This window comes from Psammomys obesus, unplaced genomic scaffold (assembly GCF_907164565.1).
Source record: "Psammomys obesus unplaced genomic scaffold, mPsaObe1.curated_primary_1811, whole genome shotgun sequence".
Lineage (NCBI taxonomy): Eukaryota > Metazoa > Chordata > Mammalia > Rodentia > Muridae > Psammomys > Psammomys obesus.
Window position 1 is genome coordinate 6,543,370 of NW_026592710.1, and position 23,629 is coordinate 6,566,998.

General features: G+C 46.3%; 1 protein-coding gene across 1 annotated transcript in view; it reads left to right on the forward strand.

Moving 5' to 3' along the window:
- The window catches only part of Ube4b (ubiquitination factor E4B), a 102,386-nt gene that overhangs the window by 71,785 nt on the left and 6,972 nt on the right, over window positions 1-23,629 (forward strand). Inside the window, exons 17-23 of the mRNA XM_055615109.1 lie at window positions 4,512-4,611; window positions 5,566-5,693; window positions 6,339-6,437; window positions 8,793-9,028; window positions 14,737-14,863; window positions 16,479-16,623; window positions 22,391-22,525. Coding sequence (XP_055471084.1) covers window positions 4,512-4,611; window positions 5,566-5,693; window positions 6,339-6,437; window positions 8,793-9,028; window positions 14,737-14,863; window positions 16,479-16,623; window positions 22,391-22,525 — 970 coding nt within the window. The remainder of the gene's footprint in view (window positions 1-4,511; window positions 4,612-5,565; window positions 5,694-6,338; window positions 6,438-8,792; window positions 9,029-14,736; window positions 14,864-16,478; window positions 16,624-22,390; window positions 22,526-23,629) is intronic.

Genomic DNA, 23,629 nt, shown 5'->3' on the forward strand with positions numbered 1-23,629 from the left:
AGTGTGGGAAGTGTGCATCGCAGCATGCCGTCCGTGGTCCTTAGATCGAGTGTGGGAAGTGTGGGAAGTGTGGGAAGTGTGCATCGCAGTATGCCGTCCGTGGTCCTTAGATCGAGTGTGGGAAGTGTGCATCGCAGCATGCCGTCTGCCTCTACTCCCATGTTGGTGCCTCACCTTCATCCAGTGTTCTGTAGGTGATGACTGATCCAAAGCTTGATTTCTGAACCCTTGGTGTTCTTTTCTGCATGCACTTACCTAAAAACAGTTCCCACTGGGTGTGAAAATTACCAGGAACCACTTTCAAGTGATGTACCCTTCATTCTCTGGACTGTCAAACCCTTTTTTCCCATGATAATCCAGGTAAACGTGTCATTCCCCTTTGGCTGTTGTATGGGTCTGAGGACCCCAGACTCTGGCCTGTGGCCTCAGTTGGCAATCATCAAGTCATTAGCTCTGATGCTGCATCTCTGGATGTTCAGGTTCTCCAAGCAAACAGACATCTCAGGGACATGGAGAAGGACATTTGGTGGACAGGCCATTGAAAACTACCTCCGCTTGCTCTTGGCTTGGTTGTCAGAGAAACTGTCGTATTGACTGTCTGTAACCGTTCCTTCCTCAGATCGCTTACTCAGTGCTGACTAGATTCTTTAAGGCTTGGTTTCCACATGTGGTATGTTTGTAGATAGCTACAGCACTTTCTTTTTATTTATGGTTCGGTTCATTGGCTGTAAATTTTTGAACTAATTTTTTAGATTTTTTTAATTTATCTAATTTTATTTGACATGTATGAGTGCTTTTTTCTTTGTTTTTGTGCACCACATGTGTGCATGCCCACGGAGGTCAGAAGATGATAGACATGGAACTGGAGTTTCAGATGAATGTGCTTCCATTTGCTACTGGGAAATTTACCAAAGTCCTTTGCAAGGCAACAGTGCTGTTAACCCTTGAGCCACCGCTCCAGCACCATGGCTTTAAGATTTATTTTATGTATATGCGTGTTTTGCCCACATGTGTGTATGTGCCACGTGCTTGGCTCCCCCAGAAGACGGGAGTTATAGACACTTGTGAGTTGCCATGTTGGTGTTGCAAATGGCCGTTGATCCTCACCACCAACAGTAGTGCTCCTAACCGCTGAGCCATCTCTCCAGGCTGCTGGGTTTCTAAGACAGCATTAAAGAGAAGTCTGAGACCACTAACAAATGCCCAACGTTATGACTACTGTAAAACTTTATTAGTTACACTATGCTTTTTTATAAATACATGCTTATTCGTACTAAGGGATTAATAGCTAACAACAGTAGAACAATTATACTATAAAAAGCTATGACACTGGGCATGATAGCATACTTACTTGTCTGCTATCTTAGCACTTGTGGAGACAAGTTCAAGGTCTCTTTTGCTATGTTAGTCAGTCTCTCTTTCCTTCTCTCTTTCTCTCCCTTCTTTCTTTCTCTTTTTTTCTTTTCTTCCCTTCTGCCTCTTCTTTCTCCTTTTTCCATTTTTTAAGAGTCTAACTTACAGCCCTGGAACTCACTGAAGGCAGAGATCCACGTGCTTCTGCCTCTGGAATGCTGAGATTAAAGGCATGTGCCAGCAGCTCCCTGTCCCCCGTTCTCCCTGTCCCCCGTTCTGTCTTGCTATGCTGTGCTGATCATGTCTGACCATGAATTATTGAAGCCATGGAAAGCGAAACCACAGATAAAGGAGAAACTTCTTGCGACCTTGAATTGTGTGTAGTCTAGGTAATGTAACGAGGGAGGAAGACAGGCAGTTTTCTATCATTCAGATTAAATTCCTATGTGCTAAGGGAGTTAGATGTCTCCTGTGATATTCCCTACTCTCCCTGTCATCACCATCATTATCATCATCATCATTACTCCCTACATCTCCCTGTGTAGCCCTGGCTGTCGTGGCACTTGCTGGTTTCGTCTGATGTTAGAAGAAGCTCAGCTTTTCTCATAGCTTTTTGTGTGTGTAATTTTTGACTGTGTAGCCCTGGAACTCATTTGTAGCTCAGGCTGGCCTCAGATTCAGAGATCCACCTGCTTCTCCCTCCCGAGTGCTGGGGTTAAAGGTGTGCACATCCTAGGCCCTGGAACCTGTGACTGTCACCTTACATGGTAAAGTGATCTGGCAGACAGAAACAAGGAGCTGATCATCTGGAAGGGGCTGTTGTCATCACAGGGCTTTGCAAGGGGGGAAAGGATCAGAGTAAAGGAAGAGTTGTAATGGTGAAGCAGAGATCAGAGTGATCTGAAGCCAGGAAATAAAGCTTGTTCAGAGCCCTGGCATCGAGAATAAGCAAGGAAACATGCTCCTTCCTGTGGCCTGGGGAAGACCCTGCCTCTACAGCCCAGTCTTGGGCTTTCTTTCTTATCCCTGAATGCAGCAGCACTGGGTTCTTTCTTTGGGATCCTGACCTCAAAGCTAATGGAATAGATCTTGCCACCTTCAGACATCTCCTCCTGCAGTGATTTTGTAATCTTTCCAAGGCAGTTCCTGCTCTGAGTTATGGTTCTGGAGGTGCTAAAGGGTTGTAGGGTACAACTGGACTATTACACCTTACCCTGCAAAGGTGATCTCCTCAAGTAAGGCCATTATAGGAGGTGCCTCTGCCAGCAAGCTACCTTTAAAGATATGAGCCATTTCGGTCCTAACCCTTGCCCTGATTTGCAGGCCCTGGAAGGCTTCTGGAATTAGCCTGTGTTGTGTGTTGGTTGTGGTAGACTGTTCTACTTCTTAGGAGCTTGTGGTTCACTGTCTTCTGTCACGAACTTGAGGCTGTCTTGTTTCTTTTCCTGTCCTCATCCAGCCGTGTTACAGGCAAACGCTTTATCCTGAATATATTTGTTTATTTAAATATATTTGTTTAAATTTGTTTATTTTATGTATATGAGTGTTTTGGTTGCATGTATGTCTGCGTACCACTGGTACTCTTGGTCACGTCAGATCCCCTGGAACCGGAGTTACAGATTGTTGGGAGCTACCATGTCAGTGCTGGGAATTGAACCTATGTCCTTTGATATAGCATCAGTTGTTCTTGACCATTGAGGCATCTCTCCAGTCCTTGGATGTGACATCTTTAAAAACTGTTACTTTATTTTGTCCTTCATACTCATGTTCCAATCTCAGACCAAAGAATCCAGTTTTTCTGAGGTAAATAGAAAGGGAAAGTGTTTTATTTTGAACTCTTTAGAATGGCTAAAGGAGGTGATGTTTTCAGAAAGGGTCTGACAGGGAAGCCGCTTCAACCTAGTAGTGGAACCTGTGCCACAGCCTCAGCTCAAACCGCTCTGCCCCTCCCCACAAGGCTTCTGCACATGCCACTGATAGAAGCTACTCTGCTTCAGTGAGAACTGTCTCTAGTGAGGTCTGAAAGAATACTCACAGCATTGGGGTTAGGGAAGTTGGATGTTCAGACGTTTAACACTGACTCTCTACACAGTGTCATGGGAAAACTATGTACTCCTGAAAAGTGTTTAAAATAGGCAGTGTATTAGGTAATGAAGATCGTCCCTCGATGGATGTGTGAGCAGTCACCTAGAAGGGAACAAGCAAGCCACTGAGAAGAGCCCTCCCTTCGAGGGAAGAAGGAGGTTTCTTTGGCAAAGTGTCATTTTACCTTGGCAGCCAGAACTTTTGTAAGAAAGTTCTCTTTAACCTGAGACATCTACAGTGCACTTTGCCTGCGGTGGGGGCGTGGACATTGTCTCACTCACTGTGCTGACGAACGGCCTGGAGCCTGTAAAGATCTGCCTGCGCCTGCCTCCCAATCACTTGTGAAGAACACTCCCTGAGACACATCAGCCATGCGGTGGTGGCGATGTCCTTTAATCCCACCACTCGGGAGGCAGAGGCAGGCAGCTGTCTGAGTTCCAGGCCTGTGTGATCTACAGAATGGGTTCCAGGATGGCAGGTCCACACAGAGAAATCCTGTTTCAACTGCACCCCCACCCCCCTCCCCCCACACAAAGACGCATTACTATTTCCTGAGCAATCAGAGAGAAACAAATGCTGCCAATTAAACCAGAGCTCACTGTACCAGATATGCCCTGGTTTATATTTTGTTTTGTTTAGAAACAGGATCTTACCTTGGCACTCTCTCTGTAGATCAGGCTGGCCTTGAACCCACAGAGATCTATTTGCCTGCTCCCTTCAAGTACTGAGAATACCTGTGTGTGAAGCTGGGCAGTGGTAGCTCACACCTTTAATCCCAGCACTTGGGAGGCAGAGACAGGCTGATTGATGTCTGAGTTCAAGGTCAGCCTGGTCTACAGAGTTAGTTCCAGGACAGCATAGACTACACAGAGAAACCCTGTCTCTACACAGAGATACATACATACATACAAACACACATATACATAAATGAATGAATGAGTAAATAAAAAATACTTAAGTGTAAAAGAATTATGTCAGAATATAAAAGAATTACTACAGAGAATCCATGAAAAGATGGACCTGGCTGTTTGCTTTCATTTGATTGTTAGGGTCTTTTGTTTTGTTAATTTCAGAACCGTAGAAGATTTGAAAAATAATGAAAGCCAGTGGAAAGATTCCCCACTGGCCACCAGACACCGAGAAATGCTGAAGCGCTGTAAAACACAGCTTAAGGTTTGTACAGTTAATTGGCATGATTATGGACTGGCTTTATAATAGTAATCTTTCCACCAGAATAAGTGCCTTGGGTAAACAGCTTTCTGTCATTATTTCTTCGTTGTTCTTTTCCCTCAAGGTAAAATAGGACAATTTAAAATTTGTTGGTACCCTGCATATTTCTGTATGTGATTATTTAAATCTTAGCAGAGAATGTATGTGCTTATGCAGTGCATTCTTAGTGTTCTCTAGGGTAACCTCCCCGCCCTTTCCTAACCTGCCACACACATGCTGCAGCACACACATGCTGCAGCACACAGGCACACACTCTCAAGACACCAGCACAAGTGCACTGTGATAGTAGAAAGACCTCTTTCGCGTGCCCCTATGTTCTTCACTTCTAATTTAAACTGTTCTGCTACATACCACCTAACAGGAACGGCAAAACTCAGCTAAAAATCTTGCTTAGGAAATAGAAGCACGCGTGCACGTTTTCTGTGTTTATCTGTGTTTATGTTCAGTCACAGCGCGGCCGCTGTGAGACTCCCTCTCATGGCCGTCCTCTGGTATCCTGGTGGGCAGGCGCTTTGCGGGGGGGGAGGGGCTGCAGTTAAGTGGTGCTGAGATTCGGGTATAATTTGTCTGGCTTTTCCCGCTAACTGTCCTGACACCCAGAGGGCCGCCCTGTTGTCCCCGTCCCCATCCGAATCCCTGAGAAATGGTGTCAGTGACTAACTCAAGCACTATGTGCTGTCCTCCGTGCGCAGTGGTTTGCATGGCACACCTCCCTGGTGGTGTTTTTCAGGAAAAAGAAAGACCTTGACACACCAACCAGTGTTCTGTAGCTAGTCAGAGAGGACGTTCAGGCTCTAGAACCTAGATTTCTTACCTGCTGGCCCCGCTCCCTGCATAGTCATGCCGAGGGGCCTTGGCTCTAGAATAACCTGAGGGTGGCCACACCTGCTTCCACAGAAACTGGTACGGTGCAAGGCCTGTGCTGACGCTGGCTTACTTGACGAGAGCTTCCTGAGAAGATGTCTGAATTTTTATGGCCTTCTCATTCAGCTGATGCTGCGCATCCTGGACCCTGCGTATCCCGAGTGAGTGTGCCCTCCCCTCCACTGAGTCTCCGCTGCGCCCGCTCCTGGGGATTTGTGTTCCAGTTGCTGGGTTGTACTTACACGGGCGATGAGCTGTAGTAGTTCCTCATGTGTTTTTAATGGCTTGTCATTTTAAAAGCTTTGATCCAACATTGGATGGCTGTCTTTGGAAGCGCATTACTGCAGGTAACAGGCTAGCCAAGGACATTGACATCACTGCTGTTTTAGTTAGGTCTGTTTTATGGGTATTACAAAGCTGCTGGGTTACAGGTAGAGATGAAGTTGGCTTGTGCCCCCTCAAAGACTGGGAAAGGTTATATAAAATATATGCATGGCTTCGTGGGCTCAGTTTGATTTGCTCAAAAAGACCAAATATGACCTTTGGATTTTTTTCCTATTTTAACTACTACCTTAACTCTAGCCAGAAATCGAGACAAGGCAAACACTTTCCACACCAAGCATGCCCAAGCCTCCCTCATCCTTTCTCCACTTCTAAAGGTCACAGTAGTTTGTCAGTGTGCATTTTACACAGTTGTGTCATACAGTAAGGGCTGCTCTTTCCAAAATGAGGTATTTAGATAACAGCCCTTGTAATCAATGTGCCATGATTTCATTTTCTAAGTTTTGCTTTCTTTTCTTCTACAGCGTAACACTGCCTTTAAATTCAGATGTCCCCAAGGTATTTGCAGCATTGCCTGAGTTTTATGTAGAAGACGTTGCTGAATTTCTATTTTTTATTGTACAGTAAGTACTTCACATGCTCTGATCTAACACGAGCTTTGCTCGCACACTGCATGGCACCATGAGCTGTGTTGTAAGCTGTGTTGTCGCTGGAGTCTGGGGTCATGTAACTTTCTTTACTCAAAAGATGCTCAGAAATTGGAGAAATAAACTCCGTTTAGCAGCAGCCAATTCAAGTACCTTCTGCAGGACAGAAGCAGGATGAGTGATGGATGGCAAGCCCTCCAAAACCTGAGCTGAGCGATAATTAAATGTGTTCCTGAGAAACGAACAGCCCAGTGAACATCCAAACCCAAAATAACCACATCTGTGCTTTGAACCAAAAATTTGTCCATTTGTAAGACTGGAGAAGGTGTGGAAAGAAATAGTTTCATCTTATCTAATATTTGGGAGGAGTTAGCTTTTTTGTTTGGATCTTTGTTTTCCTAAAATATTCATTTCAAGGGCTTGAGCCTTCAGTGTCTGGGCCTGCCTAGCATGTCAAGGGCCCTGAATTTGATCCCCCACACCACCAAAAGCAAAGCAAAAACAAAGCCCTTCACTTTTCATTTTGGAACCATGAGAGGCTATTCTTCATCACTGTAAGAGAGTGGGAACAGTACTGGGTGGCAGAGGGGTGTGTTTGAAGTCTCATTGCAAGCACCAAAGCAGCATAGGCTCATGGGCCCAAAGTACAAATCACAACCATTTTCCAGCAACAACAAAAATCCAGAGTTAAACAGTCAAGTTTTTGTACTGTTGTAAAAGCTGCCCCCCCCCTCCCGCCCCAAGCCAAGCATGATGGTGCGCACCTATAATTCCAGCACCTGCAAGTTCAAACAGGAGGACTGTGAGTTGTAGGCCAGCCTGGTCTACATAGTGAGACCCTCCCTCAAACAGCAAAAGAACAGAAAAGCTGTCCCCAGACAGGCACAGTCAATAGTGATACATAGAGTTTTGAACAGCAAGAATTTTTTTTCTCAAATTTTTATTGGTTCTTTGTGAATTTCACATAACACACCCCAATCCCACTCATCTCCAAGTCCCCTCGAGTCCTCCCTCCAGCCTGAAACTTTCTCCCAGAAGAAAATAGAAAACAAAACTTAAAAAAGTAAATAAACAAGACAAAACATAAAAAAACATTCTGTTTTGGAAGCTGTAGTGTGTTCATTGCAATGAGTCGTTGGTCTGGCCTCTGGCTTCTGCTGCACCATCAATACTGGACTCTCACCCGGACTCTTCTTGGATATCCTGTTGTTGCCCAGTGTCATGGTCCTGCAGCTTTGGATCTGCAGGACTGGCCCTTTCACAGGCTTAGCAGTTCATAGATGAGGTAGATGTTGAGGTGGGCCTGGATCTGGGCCTGGGTGGTAGGTCGCTGGTCATCCTGCCAGCCCTCTTGTACCCATGCCACATAGCCAGCTCTCCTGTGCTGCCTAGTGGAGGTGCACTGTCCCCCCTCCCACCCTGGAGTGCTGTAGCCAGTGATGGGGATGAGGGGGTTGGGGTAGGGGTCTTGTTCTCCCAGTGGGCCTGCGCTACCTCACAGCAGGCAGGTTGCAGGGCTGACTCACCTGTGCCCCTGCCACCAGAGCCTGCTCTATTGTGCTACCCTGTGCAGGGCCTAGTCTTTAGAGTGCTGTAGTAATGGCAAGAAATTTAAAGGGTGATTAAAGGTCATAGTTTAATTGCTGAGTAAATCTAGCACTAGAATTTAAGTAGTCACATTTTAAAATTTATCCCAAGCACAATAATATAAAGATACTTAGTTAAAATTTTTAATTTAAATTTTATTTTTAAAAAAAATTAGTGGGGATTCAAGACAGGCTTCCCTGTTTTGCCTGCACCTGGAACTTGCTCTGTAGACCAGGCTGGTCTCAAACTCGGAATCCCCCTGCCTCTGCCTCTGCCTCCCCAGTGCTGGGATTAAAGGTGTGACCACCACCACCTGGCTAAAGTTTTTTACTTACATGTGTTTATTCATGTGTGTACATGGGTTGTTTCCATGCTACCAAGCACCTGTAGAGGTCAGAAGATGGATGGATGGATGGATGGATGGATGGATGGATAGATAGATAGATAGATAGATAGATAGATAGATAGATAGATAGATAGATAAAACCAGCACTTTTGGACAGTGAAGGTCTTTTTGTGAAGCCTCATGGCTTTTGCTTACTTTCTAAAGTGTGTTAAGTTAGCATAGCATGCTACAGCCAGCACACACACACACTTGGCTTTAAATCTGTGTAGTTCCAGTGTGCATATCACTTTGAACCATCCAGTGTCTTTCCTCCTGTGCTGTGCCCTGTCCTTCCCTTGCTAGCAAACTCTCCCGAGGTTCCCTGGAGCTCATGGCATGTCCTTCTTGCCTCTATTCAGATACTCTCCTCAGGTGCTTTATGAGCCCTGTACTCAGGACATTGTGATGTTCCTCGTCGTGATGCTGTGCAACCAGAACTACATCCGAAACCCTTACCTAGTGGCCAAACTGGTGGAGGTCATGTTCATGACCAACCCCTCGGTTCAGCCTCGAACTCAGAAGTTTTTTGAGATGATTGAGAACCACCCTCTCTCTACCAAATTGCTGGTACCTTCCCTCATGAAGTTCTATACAGGTAGGTTCCAGAGTATGTCTTGTGGTGTGTGGGAGTAGGACTGAGACAAGGCTGTTTCAGAGTGAACGTAAATCTCTCTGTGTGACCTAAAATCCAGAAATAGATGAATAAATAATCCTGTCATCTAGGCTTCAACATCCGCTTATACAAATCACTTCCTAGCCACAGCCCAGAGCACTGGCTGTCGTGAGCCTTCTTCCTGAGCATCTGCCGGCTTCGGACGGTTTAGCAGACTCTGTTTGTTGTTTGTAGCCCAGGCTGTTGCTTTCATCTGAGTAAAGTTACCTGGTCCATTTGCCGTAGAATTTACAGCATTTGATATATAACACCATCCTCTAATTGGGAGCCCAAGTCAGGTCATCTCTGGGTGTTCGAGGCCAGCCTGGTCTACAGAGTGCCAGGACTACACAGAGAAACTATGTCTTAAAAACCAAAGCAAAGCAAAACAAAAGGTTTATTGGATCTCACCCAAGCTAGTGAAATGAGGTGTCTGGGGTCCTCATTAGTTTATCACATTCCTCAGCTCCTGATCTTTGCTGGGTGCTCTTCTCTGGGCTCAGTTACACATGGAAATGACAGAGCATGGGAAACGTGCTTCAACGAGAGTCTGCTCATCTGGTCAAATCGTATTCCACATTTTGACTTGACAACAAAGTGTGGCTTTTGATCTGTTGATCAGGGTCCAGCGAAAGCACAGGCTGCGCTAGAGGTCCCCAGCTGTGTGCTCCTCCAGTGTGCCTGCTTCTTGTCTTCTGTTGAATCGGGCACATTCTGGCTGCTGAGTAAGTACCAGGTATTTAGTAGACTTCACTGTGCTCTACAGAAAATACAGCCCCTTGGCCTTGACAGGGGAGGCCTGTTTGAGGATTCACAGGGTTCCCAGATAGCAGTTGCCCTCTGCCTGTTTGACTGGTGTTAGTTTCTCAGGAGCGCTCAGAATCTGCTGTACTGCCTTTCAGACCTTTATCACTGTTGCTTTGTTCCATCTCCTAAGTTTCTTCCTTTGCCTACTCAGATTCTCTACATGTATAGGCCTATACATGTAGGCACTGATGTCTTGGATACTTGTTAACATCTTTTCCTTGAAGATAGTCCAGCGCACTGCTGCGCCTTTTGGGTCAGGTCCTTTGATCTCATAGACATGAGCTCATGGACAATGAGCTCAGGACATTTAGGTCAAATGCTGCCTTATGTGTATTCAGGACAGGCACAGATGTTGCCTTACACACTGAAAGCTGGAGGAGGCGTTCAAGGCCAGTCAGGGATACATAGTGAAATCCCTGTCTCAAAAAGAAAAAAAATAGGGCTGGAGAGATAGCTCAGAGGTTAGGAACACTGTCTGCTCTTCCAAAGGTCCTGAGTTCAATTCCCAGCAACCACGTGGTGGCTCACAGCCATCTATGCTAAGATCTGTTGCCCTCCTCTGGCCTGCAGGCAGAGTACTGTATAAATAATAAATAAATCTTAAAAAAAAAAAAAAAAGAAAAAATATGTATAGAAAATGTCAGGTAATAGCCACATTCCACAGGAGATATGTGTTAATATTTAAAAAAATTTTTTTGTTAAATATAATTAGTATTCAGTTGGTGGTCGGGTTCTGTGACTGTAGCTTCATGGTGGGTGGGTGTGGGTGTGTGTGTGTGTATGTGTTTGCGTGTTTGCATTTGCTCTTTTCCTTTGTCATGGAGCAGTGTGCCCTCTGGCCTGAGCCCCCACCATAGTCATGGACAGATGATAGCTTTCCTAATAATAGCTGCCACTTGTGGTCCCTGTTCACTTGATGCACACAGCTGTCAAAGGTAGGCCCTATAAATACCTCCAGATTGCAGATGAGGAAACTTGAGCTCAGAAAGGTCAAGAAGCTTGCTAAAGGTTAACGGCTAGGGAGTGGCAGATGCTCTGCCACTCTAGCTGCTCTGCTGTTCTTCCATGGTTCCCATGGCTTTGACCCTTCAGAAGCTTCATAGACACTTCTCCCAGGGGTCTGTCCATTAGATCCTGTCCCTCAACAGGCTGTCTCCAAGATGGGACTTAAGATTTGTATATCCCAAGATAGATTGCAGAACCCAATTCCTCTCAGGCCACAGAGCATAGGAAGTACCTATGCACAATCTTGTTTCAAGCTGGGTGGCAGTGGTGCTTCCCTTTAATCCCAGCATCTAGGCAGGCAAGTCTCTGAGTTCAAGGCCAGCCTGGTCTACATACAGAGTGAATTCTAGGACAGCTAGGACTACACAGAGAAACCCTGTCTCAAAAAACAAACAAACAACAACAACAAAAAAGGAAACAGAAAAGAAAAACCAGAAGTGTTCTAGGAAGGTCTCTGAGGCAATGAGACAAACCAGAACATCAGTGGATCTCAGCCACAGAGAGACAGAAAAGGTAGCAGCAAAATGAATCTACAAGAAGGCAGCAGGAAGCCTTGCTGAAGATGGGTGTCGTAGTACACATTCTTACTCCCAGAGTGTAGGAGGCACAGACAGGAGGATCTCTCTGTGGTTGAGGCCAGCATGGTCTACATAGCAAGTTCCAGGACAGCATGAAGCTTGCGAGATTAACAAGGGACAAGTCCATTTAAGGACTTGGGAATTGGAACCAGGTATGATTTTAAGGGAACTTTGGATCAAATAAAAGAGAAATGTTGTGAGAGGTTCTGTTGAGCAGTGAGCTAACAGTAGTGTCTTCACTTGAGTGTGTCTGGGATGCAGCCCAGAATGGAGCAGCTTTAGATGACAGTGTTGGCTGTGCTGGCCTCCAGTTTCCTCTTTAGCAAGCTTTGCTTGAGTCACTGCTGACACCTTCATCCACGCATTTACATAATAAAATGGCATTTAGTCTTCCTAAGAGTCAGCTAATGAGTGTACATAAATACTCCCAGATCTTAGCATACTAAGAATTTCTTTTCTTTCTTTCTTTCTTTCTTTCTTTCTTTCTTTCTTTCTTTCTTTCTTTCTTTCTTTCTTTCTTTCTTTCTTTCTTTCTTTTTCTTTCTTTCTTTTCTTTCTTTTCTTTCTTTCTTTTCTTTCTTTCTTTCTTTCTTTCTTTTCTTTCTTTTCTTTCTTTCTTTCTACAGGGTTTCTCTCAGTAACAGTCCTGGCTGTCCTGGAACTTCCTTTTTAGACCAGGCTGGCCTCAAATCACAGAGATCCGCCTGCTGGGATTAAAGGCCTACGCCACCATGCCAGGCACTAGGATTTCCTTAGCCTTTTTCTTTTATTATTAAACAACTGGGTTTTCATTCCCCAAAATGTAGACGTTGGAAGACTAGAAAGTATGAAGAAAGGCTGGGGGGGGCTGGAGACCTCGCTCAGCAGTTAAGAATACTTGCTATTCTTACAGAGGACCCAGGGTCGGTTCCCTGACCCACATGGTGGCTCACAATTACTTAAAAAAAGAAGAAGAAGAAGAAGAAGAAGAAGAAGAAGAAGAAGAAGAAGAAGAAGAAGAAGAAGAAGAAAGTCTGGGGTGATAGTTAAAGAGCTTATGTGTCATGTACCAGGTTCTGGATTCAACCTACATTGCTGCCAAAGACAGTACCAGACAATTTAAAAGTTCCAGATCATCTGCGTGCTCATAGTTGGTCTAATATGTTACTTCAAATCTATTGTCTTAGCAGGATACAGTGACACATGCTTGTATGCCTACTTTCGGGGAGGCAGAGGCAGGTGGATCTGTGAGTTTAAGGCCAGCCTGGTCTACAAAGCAAGTCCAGGACAGCCAAGGCCACACAGAGAAACCCTGTCTGAAAAAACAAAAACAAAATCTGTTATCCTTTGTATTTTTATGTGTTTGTTGCATGAACAGAGGTCCGAGGACAAATCGCAGGTGTCATTTCTGTCCTTCCAGCGTGTGGGTACTGAGGGTTGAACTCAGGTGTTCAGGATTGATGGCACTTCTTACAGAACCATCGTGCTGGCCCTCAGTCACTTTTTAAAAAGCTGTGACTACGCCCAAACCATACATTTGTCTTTGTAATCTGTGATCTTGTGTATGTCTGGCTCTCCTGGAACTTACTCTGTAGACCAGGCTGGTCTCCCATTCAGAGACCCACCTGCCTCTGCTTCCCTGAGTGCTGCGGGATGCTGGGATTAAAGGTCTGCACTACCACTGCTCGCACAATCTGTGCTTTTCAGCTAATGGTAGAATATACATTTCCATATTGTTTCTTAGATATTTGTATTATTAATATTTTCTTACTTTTTAATTTATTATTTATTACAGTTTATTCACTTTGTAGCCCATCTGTGGCCCCTTCCCTCATCTCCTCCCAATCCCTCTGTCCCTCCTTTCTTCCCTCTTCTCCTCCTATGCCCCTCGGATTACTAATATTTTTTTCCTAGTCAAAAACAGTATTTCTGTGTGGTGGAGCAGTTGCCTAGCATTTCAAAGCCCTGGTTTCAATTTCCAGTACTGTAAAAATAAAAATAAATGAACTGTTTTGTTGGTCATGCTTGGAAATCAGTCTTTGAGCATACCCGCGGATGTTTCCTTGAGTAGAATTGATAGGCCAGTTGAAAGCTGATTTTTGTGCTACAGTTTGCAAAATTGTTGAGCAAGAGGCGTGTTTGAGACATTGTCTCTGATACCCAGGCTGTCCTCCAGATTGCTGTGTAGCAGAGGCTGGCCTTGAACTCCTGCTCGTCCTGCCTCTCAGTGCAGGGATTACAAGCATGAACTACCACACCTGCTACTGAATTGTCTTCCCAGAGAGTGTCACTGTTTGTTCCCCCAGCATGTGCGGTATGCCTGTTTTCCTGAATCCTCACCTCCATTCATTCTTGTGGTTTTAAATGTCTGCCAATAAGCCATGCTAAAAAGCTCTTTATGTCTTTGTTAAGTCATAACTGCCTTTACCTGACATTTTTTTTTCTCCTTTTTGAAATCTGCAGTGAATTTGGAGCTTTTCATCCTCACCCTCTTAGCCATGTGCAGACTGCATTTGGGTTTTAGTCATCTTAGAATTACAGGGATGCTAGTGAGGAGCACACGACCCACAAGTGTGTGGGCAGTCACTGTGCCTTTCTCTACCCTTAGATGCGCTTGAAAATGTGTCTGGTACAAAGAGTTTAAAATAATAGCCATGTAGCTGGGCACACTGATGCACGCCTAGAATCTCAGCGCAGAGGCAGGTGGATCTCTATGAGTTCCAGGCCAGCCTGGTCTACAAAGCAAGTCCAGGACGGCCAAGGCTACACAGAGAAACCCTGCCTCGAAAATAAATAAATGAAGTAGGCATATAATAAGTACCTTAGTTTAGCCTATTTTTTCTGCTCAGAGTTGCACATATGAACTGCTATGGAATTTACTTAAATTAATGGCTTAAAATGGGAGGGAGATATGATTAAATGAGCTTTTACCGTGGATGAATTGACACTGTCAGTCTTTAAAATGCTGGCTTTTTAGCATATTCTTGCAGGCGTTGATCATGAAACTTTGGTCTTTAAAGTCAGCTTATTAGGGTGAGGTTCACCTTGATTGCTGTGCTCCGGGAGGCAGAAGCAGGTGACTTCTGGGAGGTCCATGGCTATACAGTGATGCCCAGTCTTTTTTAAAAAGAAGAATGAAGTCAGAATGTCTCCTGTGCCTTCCATAGGAGATACAGGCTACATTGTCCCAGCTCTGCCGCCCGCCCTATCAGTGTCTTAGTGCCTGCACCTCGAAGGTCAGAAAGGGCCTGTGTCTGAGTGCCTTTGTCTTTTCCTCCTTAGATGTCGAGCATACTGGAGCCACCAGCGAGTTCTATGACAAGTTCACGATTCGCTATCACATAAGCACTATTTTTAAAAGCCTTTGGCAAAATATAGCTCACCACGGCACCTTCATGGAGGAGTTCAAGTGAGTACTGGGCCCCGATGGCACGGCTTGCTCTCTGGCCACTCACAGGTAGCTTGCTGCTGAAGGCTTTCCCAGCAGGTTCCCGTGGCTGTTGTCTGGGCTTCAGCCTCCTGCAAGTAGCCAGAAGGTACTGCTTGGCATGGCCACCTCTGTGATTGTGTGCTTACTTTACAATTGTCCAGACTGGGAGTAGCTTATGTGGGGACGTTGTGGGAAAATGCACAGGTGAAGTGATTTTTTTGTGTTTTCTCTGAACTATATGTTGTTAAATGGAGTTATCCATTTGACTCAGAAATGTTAAGGAAACATGAGACTTAGAAGCACTTAGGTGTGGTTGCTACTTAACGTTCTCTTGGTGTGCTTATGTGCCAGGCCGTGTTAATAACTCTCCATACGTCACCTTGAAATTGTATAAGCCTGGTCAGTCGTGATTCCTCTAAGTTATTTTCACGTACGTAAAAGAAAAAAAGATGGGTGTAAACATTAAACCTTGCGTATCCTTCAGAAGACGGCGTGTCCCACTCCTGTGTCAGATCGAGTCTGGCTGTCCACTGAGTTTCTAGTTGGCATTGCCAGCGCCTTGACCTCTTAGGGGCTCGCTCTTGAAAAGTAAAGTCAATTAAACTGCTCTCATGGTCAGTAAGTTTCCAGACAGACCCTCAGCATAAGCTGTATCTGTCCACGGTGCTTTTTGGGAATGGATGTCCTGGTATCCCCACAGTCCTGAGACTGAAGCCATCTGTTCCTCTTCACAGGACCCTCTCATCCCCAGCATGGCCTTCCTGCCGTTAAGTAGAAAGTAATGGCGGGTCATTTGTGGGCCTTCTCTTTGCCATGAATTGTCAGTTTTAGAACTTAACACATCGCTAGTAAGTCCCCTCATTCTGCACTGATGGCAGGGTCCTCAGACCCCGAGCTTGGGGTCTATGGAATGAGTTCCTGGCTCTCTTTATTGATATTACAGCACTAAATTTTCTTCGGTGTCTGTTTGTGATAAGTAATAACATTATCAGTAATCTCTTGTCTTCTGAGTTTGGGTAATTCTTGTTGCTGATCCCTCCCAGCCTGGAAGAGTGTTTCCCCTACTTAGAAACACTGAGCAAGCAAGCCCGGCTGTGCTGTGGACCGCTCCAGCGGGAGGAGTGTCAGCATTCGCTTCTTTTCCACGATGTAACTAAGTAACTCATTGCCAAATATAAACTGCTATGGAAGTCAGCTCAGAAAATTCTGGAATATTTACCAATTGGCTCAGACTGATTGGCTCAGCCATACAGGGTTGGTCCAGCATGTCACCAGAATGAGCTTATCCAAGTGAATTGAAAGAATAGCAGGGCTGGAACTTGGTGGTTCCTGTGTGATATCCTGGTCTGTGAGGCTGAGGCAGGAAAGTAGTCACAGAGATCAGCTTGACCTGTGAAGACCTTTCTCACAACAACCAAAAAGAGAATTACAGAATCTAAGGAGAAAGTTGATTTGGTGTTCCTTAAACTCCACTGTGTGTCATTTGTGCCAAGATTTGCCATCTCACAAGTAGTCTGGTTGGTACTTGGGGGCCGGCCCACATTCTCCGTGACCTGCCAGATGTTTACCACACCCTGTCTTGTTGCCCTTTCAGTTCTGGAAAGCAGTTCGTTCGCTATATCAATATGCTGATAAATGACACGACCTTTTTACTGGATGAAAGTCTGGAGTCATTGAAGCGGATCCATGAAGTGCAAGAAGAGATGAAGAACAAAGAGCAGTGGGACCAGTTGCCTCGGGTGAGCACAGCCTTGGTGCTTGCACAGCTTTGCAGAGGCTGCCTGGGCAGTGGCTCTGGCCTTCCCTGCAGGCTTCCTGGAGACACTAGGTCTGCCTTCCTGCGGGGCTTTTCCACATGTAGGCTTCCATAAAGTAACATTTCAGGTTTGGGATTGGAGACAACTTCTTAAAGGTTTTTATCTGAAGCTAAGAATTGGGGCAGAGAGTATGGCTCAGTGATAAGAGTGTTTGCCTAACATGCTTAAGGTCCCCAGTGGTACCCCCAAGCCCTGGGGGTGGGGGGGGAATTTACTCTCTGCTTGAGTTTTAGCTAAGAATGTTCCTCATTATACTAAGACTACCTGTCAGGCCTCCCCTCAAAGCCAGATTCTCATCATCAAAAGCAGTCTGGTGTTGAGAACTGGAGAGATGCCTCATCAGTTAAGAATGCTTAACTCTGTTCCCAAAGACCCAGGTTCAGTTCCTAGCACCCACATCAGGCAGCTCACTACTGCATGTCTTCTGACGGTTTGTGTGACTCCTGCACACACACAATACTCAGGCACACAGACATTAATATAGATTAAAAAAAACATACATATACGTGTGTGTATGTACACACACACACACACACACGCATACACAAAATATTCAAGGGTGGAGGTAAAATACAAGCTTACCATGGGAGGAGCTCCTGGATTCTAAAACTATCACCGAAATAGTTGTAAAATGATGTCTTAAATTGACGAAATGAGAAACCTTTCCCAAGGCGTTGCAGACACTTTCTCTGCCTTTAAATTTAAAGGACTCTTTAGAGGACTGTTTAATTGTATATATTGTGCCTATGACTTGTGTGGTAGCCAGGAAATGACTCCCCAGGCTTCTGTCTGCTGGGCAGGAACTGGGTTTGCTTACACGGCCTCTGTAGACATCTGAGAGTCGCCTAGGGTCCTGTCAGGGCTTTTTCCTTCCTGTTGATCTTGGTTTTCCCATTTGGTTGTGATTAGAAAAAAGGCCTAGTTGCCAGGTTCCGTAAGAAATCCATGCTTTAATAGTGACAGTACACCGTCCTCTCCTGACATGATGAAAGCCATCCAGATGGTTCCTTGTCACCTAGTAGGCTCTGACAACTCCTGGGAAGGCCATAGTGGCGATAGGTCAGAATCAGAGCATCTTTCCACAGGGTTCTCCCCTGCGGGGTGGGTGCTGAGCTCACGGTCAGGCAGTGCTGAAAAGCATCCTGATGGTAGGATACCGAACTTTTAAGGAAACGTTTTTTTAAAGGCAGAGTGTCATCCCTTGGTGACACTTTTTGTGCTGGAACTCGAAGAGATCCACTTGCTTCTACCCCCTGGTTGCTGGTATTAGAGGTGTGTGCCACCATAGCCCAGCTTAGGGAAGGTTTTCATCACGAGTGTTCCCGCTGCCTCGATGAGAATTTCACATCTTGTTCCTTCCACTGGCTTCTGCCTGGAGGTCCATGAATGCCTGGCTCCCCCTGTCCCCACAGCCCTTGCCTCTGTTGCTGTTGAAATAATGCAGTTTTCTACTGAGTTTGTATTTCCCACTCTGCCTATCCTACACATGACCCCAGGTTTGTTTCTAAACACTCTTCATTTGTTTTGCTTCCATCTCTATGGGGTAGAGTCGGCGCAGGCTTGCTGCCTTGCCCCTCCCTAGTGTGGCTGTAGGGGCTTCTTGTCACCCTACCCTCAGTCAGCCTGCAGATTTAAACCACAAGAAGGAACATGCATGTCCAGGTCAAGCCAATGGAGCCTCAGCTCTTTTGTCCAAGGTGTGCTGGGTCTCGGAAGTGGCGCCTGTTCCTGAAATGTTTCCTCAGCCATACTTGAGAGAGAATGCCCTGACCTGCAGAGACACCTTAAGGAGAGGTGATGGCCTGAAGGTACATAGCTCATCAACCGGACAGACAGCTTGCAGAGTTTTTGTTTCAGTAGTCTGAAGTAGAATACTCCCCATTCTGCCCAAACAACACAGCCTCACCTCATTCTGCCTCTGCCTCAGCAGCCTTGGAAGCCCTCCCATGTTGTTTAGACCATCCAGTCTCTTAGAAGTTGGGCTCTGGGCCTGAAGCCCATTCTTCTTGTCACAGTCAGGGCATTTACTTGAGACAGATACTATTGATTCTTTTCTTAATGAATTTTTTTAAGGAACAAATCTTCTTTAAAGTGTTCATGAACAACTTTTCCTTGACCCTTGACTCTTGACCCTTGACCCTGAGGTTGTTGGCTACTTTTCACTTCCTTATCCCCCAGCCTCCAAGCAATGGTAGCTCTAGGGCTCAGTCCTCTGCTTCTAGGCTTTCCCCACCTCTGCCCCTGGGTGGCTCTCAGTGGGGCAGTAGCAGGATGCTGAAGCATTATCTCTGCAGGAAACTGTCTGCCGCTGTTCATTTAGCACCAGTGATGTGTGTCCTTCCTGTCAGCATTGTCTCACCTCTATTGTTCCCACCCCTCCACCCCCAGCCCAATTCCTCACACAGCTAGATACACTCCCGCACACTCCCGCACATTCCCCGATGCCTCTTCTTGAAATCACTGCCAGGTGATGTCATCTTTTCCAGGGCTTTAAATATCCGTATTTTAAAGACTGCAAAACATAGCTCGCTGCTTAGTGCACTCCAGTCTGCAGACTGCCGAGCGCTGTGGGCTTGCTTTGCCTGCCGGCTGTCCCAGTACAGCTGATGATCCTTGTGTCCCTTAAGTCTCCTCTCTGAGTCACAATCAGTGACCATAATAAATGGCAGCTTCGTCCTACCAGGTTTCTGCGTTGCCCTTGATCATCCTGTGCCCCTCCCCCATCTAGAGGCTGTCTTTTATCTCCATGAGCTAAAGCTGTAGTTCAGTGGTGGAGTGCTTGCCCAGCATGCTCCGGCTTCAGTCCCTAGTACCCTACAAATGAGATGTGGTGTGTACCCTGTAATTGCAGTAGTCAGGGTGTGGAGGCAGGGTGGTCAACAGGGCTGTGTGGCCTCTTTCTGCTACTCCCAGATCACCATTCTGTGCCCCCTGCAGTACTGCAGCAGCATACTCTTGGTCTCCCGGCCTCACCCTTGCCAGCACACACAGTGAAGAGATGCCCCTTCTCACTCAGCTCAGTGTGTCCTATGGGGCTTGGACACTTTCTGTCCTTATCTCCCGACACCCTTCCCTCCACTCGATCTGCGCCCACACTGGCATCTCACACGTCTTCATGGCACTTGCTGTTCCCTCTTCCTGCGTGCTCTTTCGGACTGTAAACCCTACTGGGCTTTGTTGACCCGGGCATCACTCTTGTCGATAATTCTCTCCCCAGAGCCTCCCCAGTTCCTTGCCATCGCTGTAGCCTTTCTGTGTGTCTGTCTGTTGGAGGGCTGTGTTGGCTTACTAAGCAAGTCTCCCTAAATGCCAACCGAGTCAGGAGCCTCTCTGGGTTATTGCTGCACTTCAGTCCGAAGCCTCAGGACACACCAGTAGAAGTGGAGGTAGAACTCCGCATAGCCCGGCCACTCCAGATTTTGCTAGGGGCAGGGGGAGCCAGGTCCTTGGCTACTTTGCAGGGAGGAATTCAAGACCACCATTCGGGAAGCAAAGTTCGTGAGGTGGTTACACATGCTTTAGATTTAAGCTCTCCTAGGCGCTCTCCTAGATGTTTTTAAATTTTTGGTTACGAGCCTAGCCTTTAACCTTAGATGCTTTTAAAATGGAGAATAAATGGCTAGAGAGGGGACTCAGGTTCTATTCCCAGCACCCACATGACAGCTTACAACTTCCTGTAACTCCAGTTCCAGGGGATCTGACTTCTCTTCTGGCCTCGTTGGGTACCAGGCATGTACATGGTGTACTGACATACATGCAGGGAAAAACACTCATGCACATAAGATAAATGTACATATACATATGAGAACTGGTTTGCTTCTCATCTTTAAAGAATTTTTTTTTTTTTTTTTTTTTTTTTTTTTGGTGGAAATGTAATTATGAGGTAGTTTTGTGAGGTTCCTTGCTTAGATTTCAGGATGAGAGAGGATGTGAACACAGTTAAACTCAAGGCCACCCACATTCTGGCCCTGAGCAACAGTAGCTTGTTCTAGCATCTTTGGGATGTCTTTTTGTCTGCAGCACTAATCTCTATAGGAAATTCAGGTTAATCAGTTATATTAAAGTTTCAGGCCTCTGGCCAGTTCAGAATAATTTTTTTCTTTCCGTGTTCCCTTAATATTCCCTGTCTGTCTGTCTGTCCTCCATCTTGCCTCAGACTCGGTCTACATAACGTGTGCAAATGACGGACTAACACTGAGGCCATTGAGGACTGGCTCTTCCCAGTGCCTTTCTCTCAATAGGCTCATTCTTAACCCTGGCCAAGTGGGCAGTTCCCCAGCCGCACTTCGGAGTCTCTACCAGGCACAGGCTGTAGCACCAGCCAGGAGGGTACTCACTGGGCTATGGCAGCCATTCCAGCTGTTTGCCCCTCCCAAGCGCAGAGGGCACTGACGCCGGGCGTGGTGGCACACAGTTGTAACCCACTGCTGAGGAGGAAACATGGAAATCTTTCAGGCTTGCTGGCCTGTTAGCCTTGTCTACTTGGCAAGTTCTAGGCCAGTGAGAGAAACTATTAAAGGTGGGAGGGAGGCGTTAGCTGAGAACAAGATCTGAGTTTGTCCTCTGACCTTGACGTGCATTCCTACATGCATGAAGGTGCGCACACACATGAGTGCTAGGCTGAGTGTATGGTACACACCTATAACCCTTCCTCTAGAGTGGCGGAAGCATAGGATCAGAGCTTAAAGCCTGTGTAGCTTGTTGGTGGTCGCCTGTGTCATAGGAAACCTGCCTCAGCTGATGAGAGGGTGCAGAGCCTTCGATTCTACCTGTTTTCCCCATGAGTCAAACTGTTCATTACCTCATTCCCCGTCTGTGGCAGAACTGAGGGAGAAGGATGGTACCGCCGGCAAATGTACTGATGCTTGTATGGAATGGCAGCCTGATGGTGCAGAGTCACAGTTCGAAAGCCTGTGTGTGAAAGTGTGCTCACACGCACGCTTGGCGCCTGTGGAGGCCAGAAGAGGGCCTCAGCTCCCGTGGAGCAACAGTTAACGGGTGGGTGTGAGGCACCGAGTGAGTGGAAATTTAAACTGGCATCCTCTGCAAGAGCAGCAGGTGCTCTTAACCACTGAGCCATCTCTCCAGCCCTAGTCTCATATTATTTTTAAAATGCTGATGACTAAAGTGAAAGTCGTTTTTAAGGGGAATGAACCCGCCCTGTAGTTCCAGTATGTACATCAGGTGTTCTGATAGTCTAATTCAGCGGGTCTCAACCTGTGCGGCACAACCTTTTGACACACCTCTATCTCCAAAACTCTTTACATTGTGGTTCACAACAGTAGCACAATTAGTTATGGAGTAGAATTGAAAATAATTTTATGCCTGGGGTCACACATGAGGAACTGTTCGAAAGGGTCACAGCATTAGGAAGGTTGAGAACGGACTGGTCTACATCATCCTCCCTGCAACCAGATGTGGCTGAGGAAACTGGCGCTCATGAGAGGTCAGTGGACCAGGGCCAGGGGTGTAGGTCAGGGGGGTAGCCTGCGCTCAGCATGCACCAGGTGCTGGGTGTCGGCCAGCAGACCACATGGGCTGTCTGGACAGATCTGGTGGGCCCACTGCCTCTGTGGCAGAGCACACTGGCCTCCGCAGTGGTACACTGACGTGTCACTCCTTTGCACTTGCGAAGTTCTGAGTAGATGGCTGGTACTGAGATGTCTTTGGCAACCGTGATGTCTCCTAGGATCAGCAGCAGGCCCGGCAGTCTCAGCTTGCTCAGGACGAGAGGGTTTCACGTTCCTATCTTGCCCTGGCAACCGAAACCGTGGACATGTTCCATCTCCTCACCAAGCAAGTCCAGAAGCCGTTCCTCAGGCCAGTGAGTAGAAACTGGAGTGCTTGTGTGTCCTGTGGGCTGCCACGCCCCGCGCTTACAGCTCAGCACTAGTGTTCCTTTCCACACCGCAGCCAGTGAGCAGGGTTCCGGGTGGCCCCGGTTATATCAGGTGATACAGCACATGGCACTCCACCGGACCGAAATGAAGCCCCTTGATGTACACTCTAGAAGGCTTAATTCAAGATGGCTTTCTTCTTTCTGTTCGCACAGCACATTTGGATTATAGATTTGTGACACGATTTCATTGTTACTGATTTCTGTATTTTATATATCGGAAAATACAAGGTGACAAATTATGATTTGGAAGACATTAAGTAGAATAATTGATAAATGATCTTTCTGCTTTTAAAGTAGCTTTGTAACAACATGGAGGAAGCCAAAGGCTCGTGAGAGCCGTGGCTGGGGCTCACAGTAGATGAACGGCAGTCTCAATATTCCACCTGATTGCTAAGCTCCGGTACTGTTCTGAGGTTGAAACTGAGCAGCCGATAAGGCGTTGAGACGCCCCGTGCTTCGGCAGAGCAAGGGTGCAGGGGAAGGTGAGGAAGGGAGCCAAGGTCTGGCCGCCTCTGTTGGCACATGCAGAGCTTCCTGTGGAGTGGGGCGCAACTTCACAGCATGTTCACTCCAGCTCTCCATATTTCCTCTTGTTCCATCACGTGATGCAGTCCACTGTCTCCAGCAGAGGCACTGTCACACAGTGGCCTGTCCGCAGCTCGAGGCCTGGGCCTTTTCCTGTCTCTTGATAAGCAGCTGTCAGCACAGTAGCAGGGGAGAAAACAGCTCACCATTCAAGTACCTGTTTCCCTTAACGATGTGTAAAAGGGATTTACTAGCATTTCCTACAAAGGCTAGAGAGTAAGTAGTTTAAAGATGTAGACCGCGTGTCTCAGCAACTTTTCAGCTGTGCTCATGCTACAGCCTGAGCATAAGGAAGTCTGGCTATTTTCCAGTAAAACTTTATTTACCAAAGAATGACCACATTCAGATAAAGCTTTATTTACAAAAGAATTTGCTAGAATTGGCTACAATGGTGCTTGTTTTTCCAACTCTTTTTGTTGTTGTTTATTTGTGTAAGATTTCCTT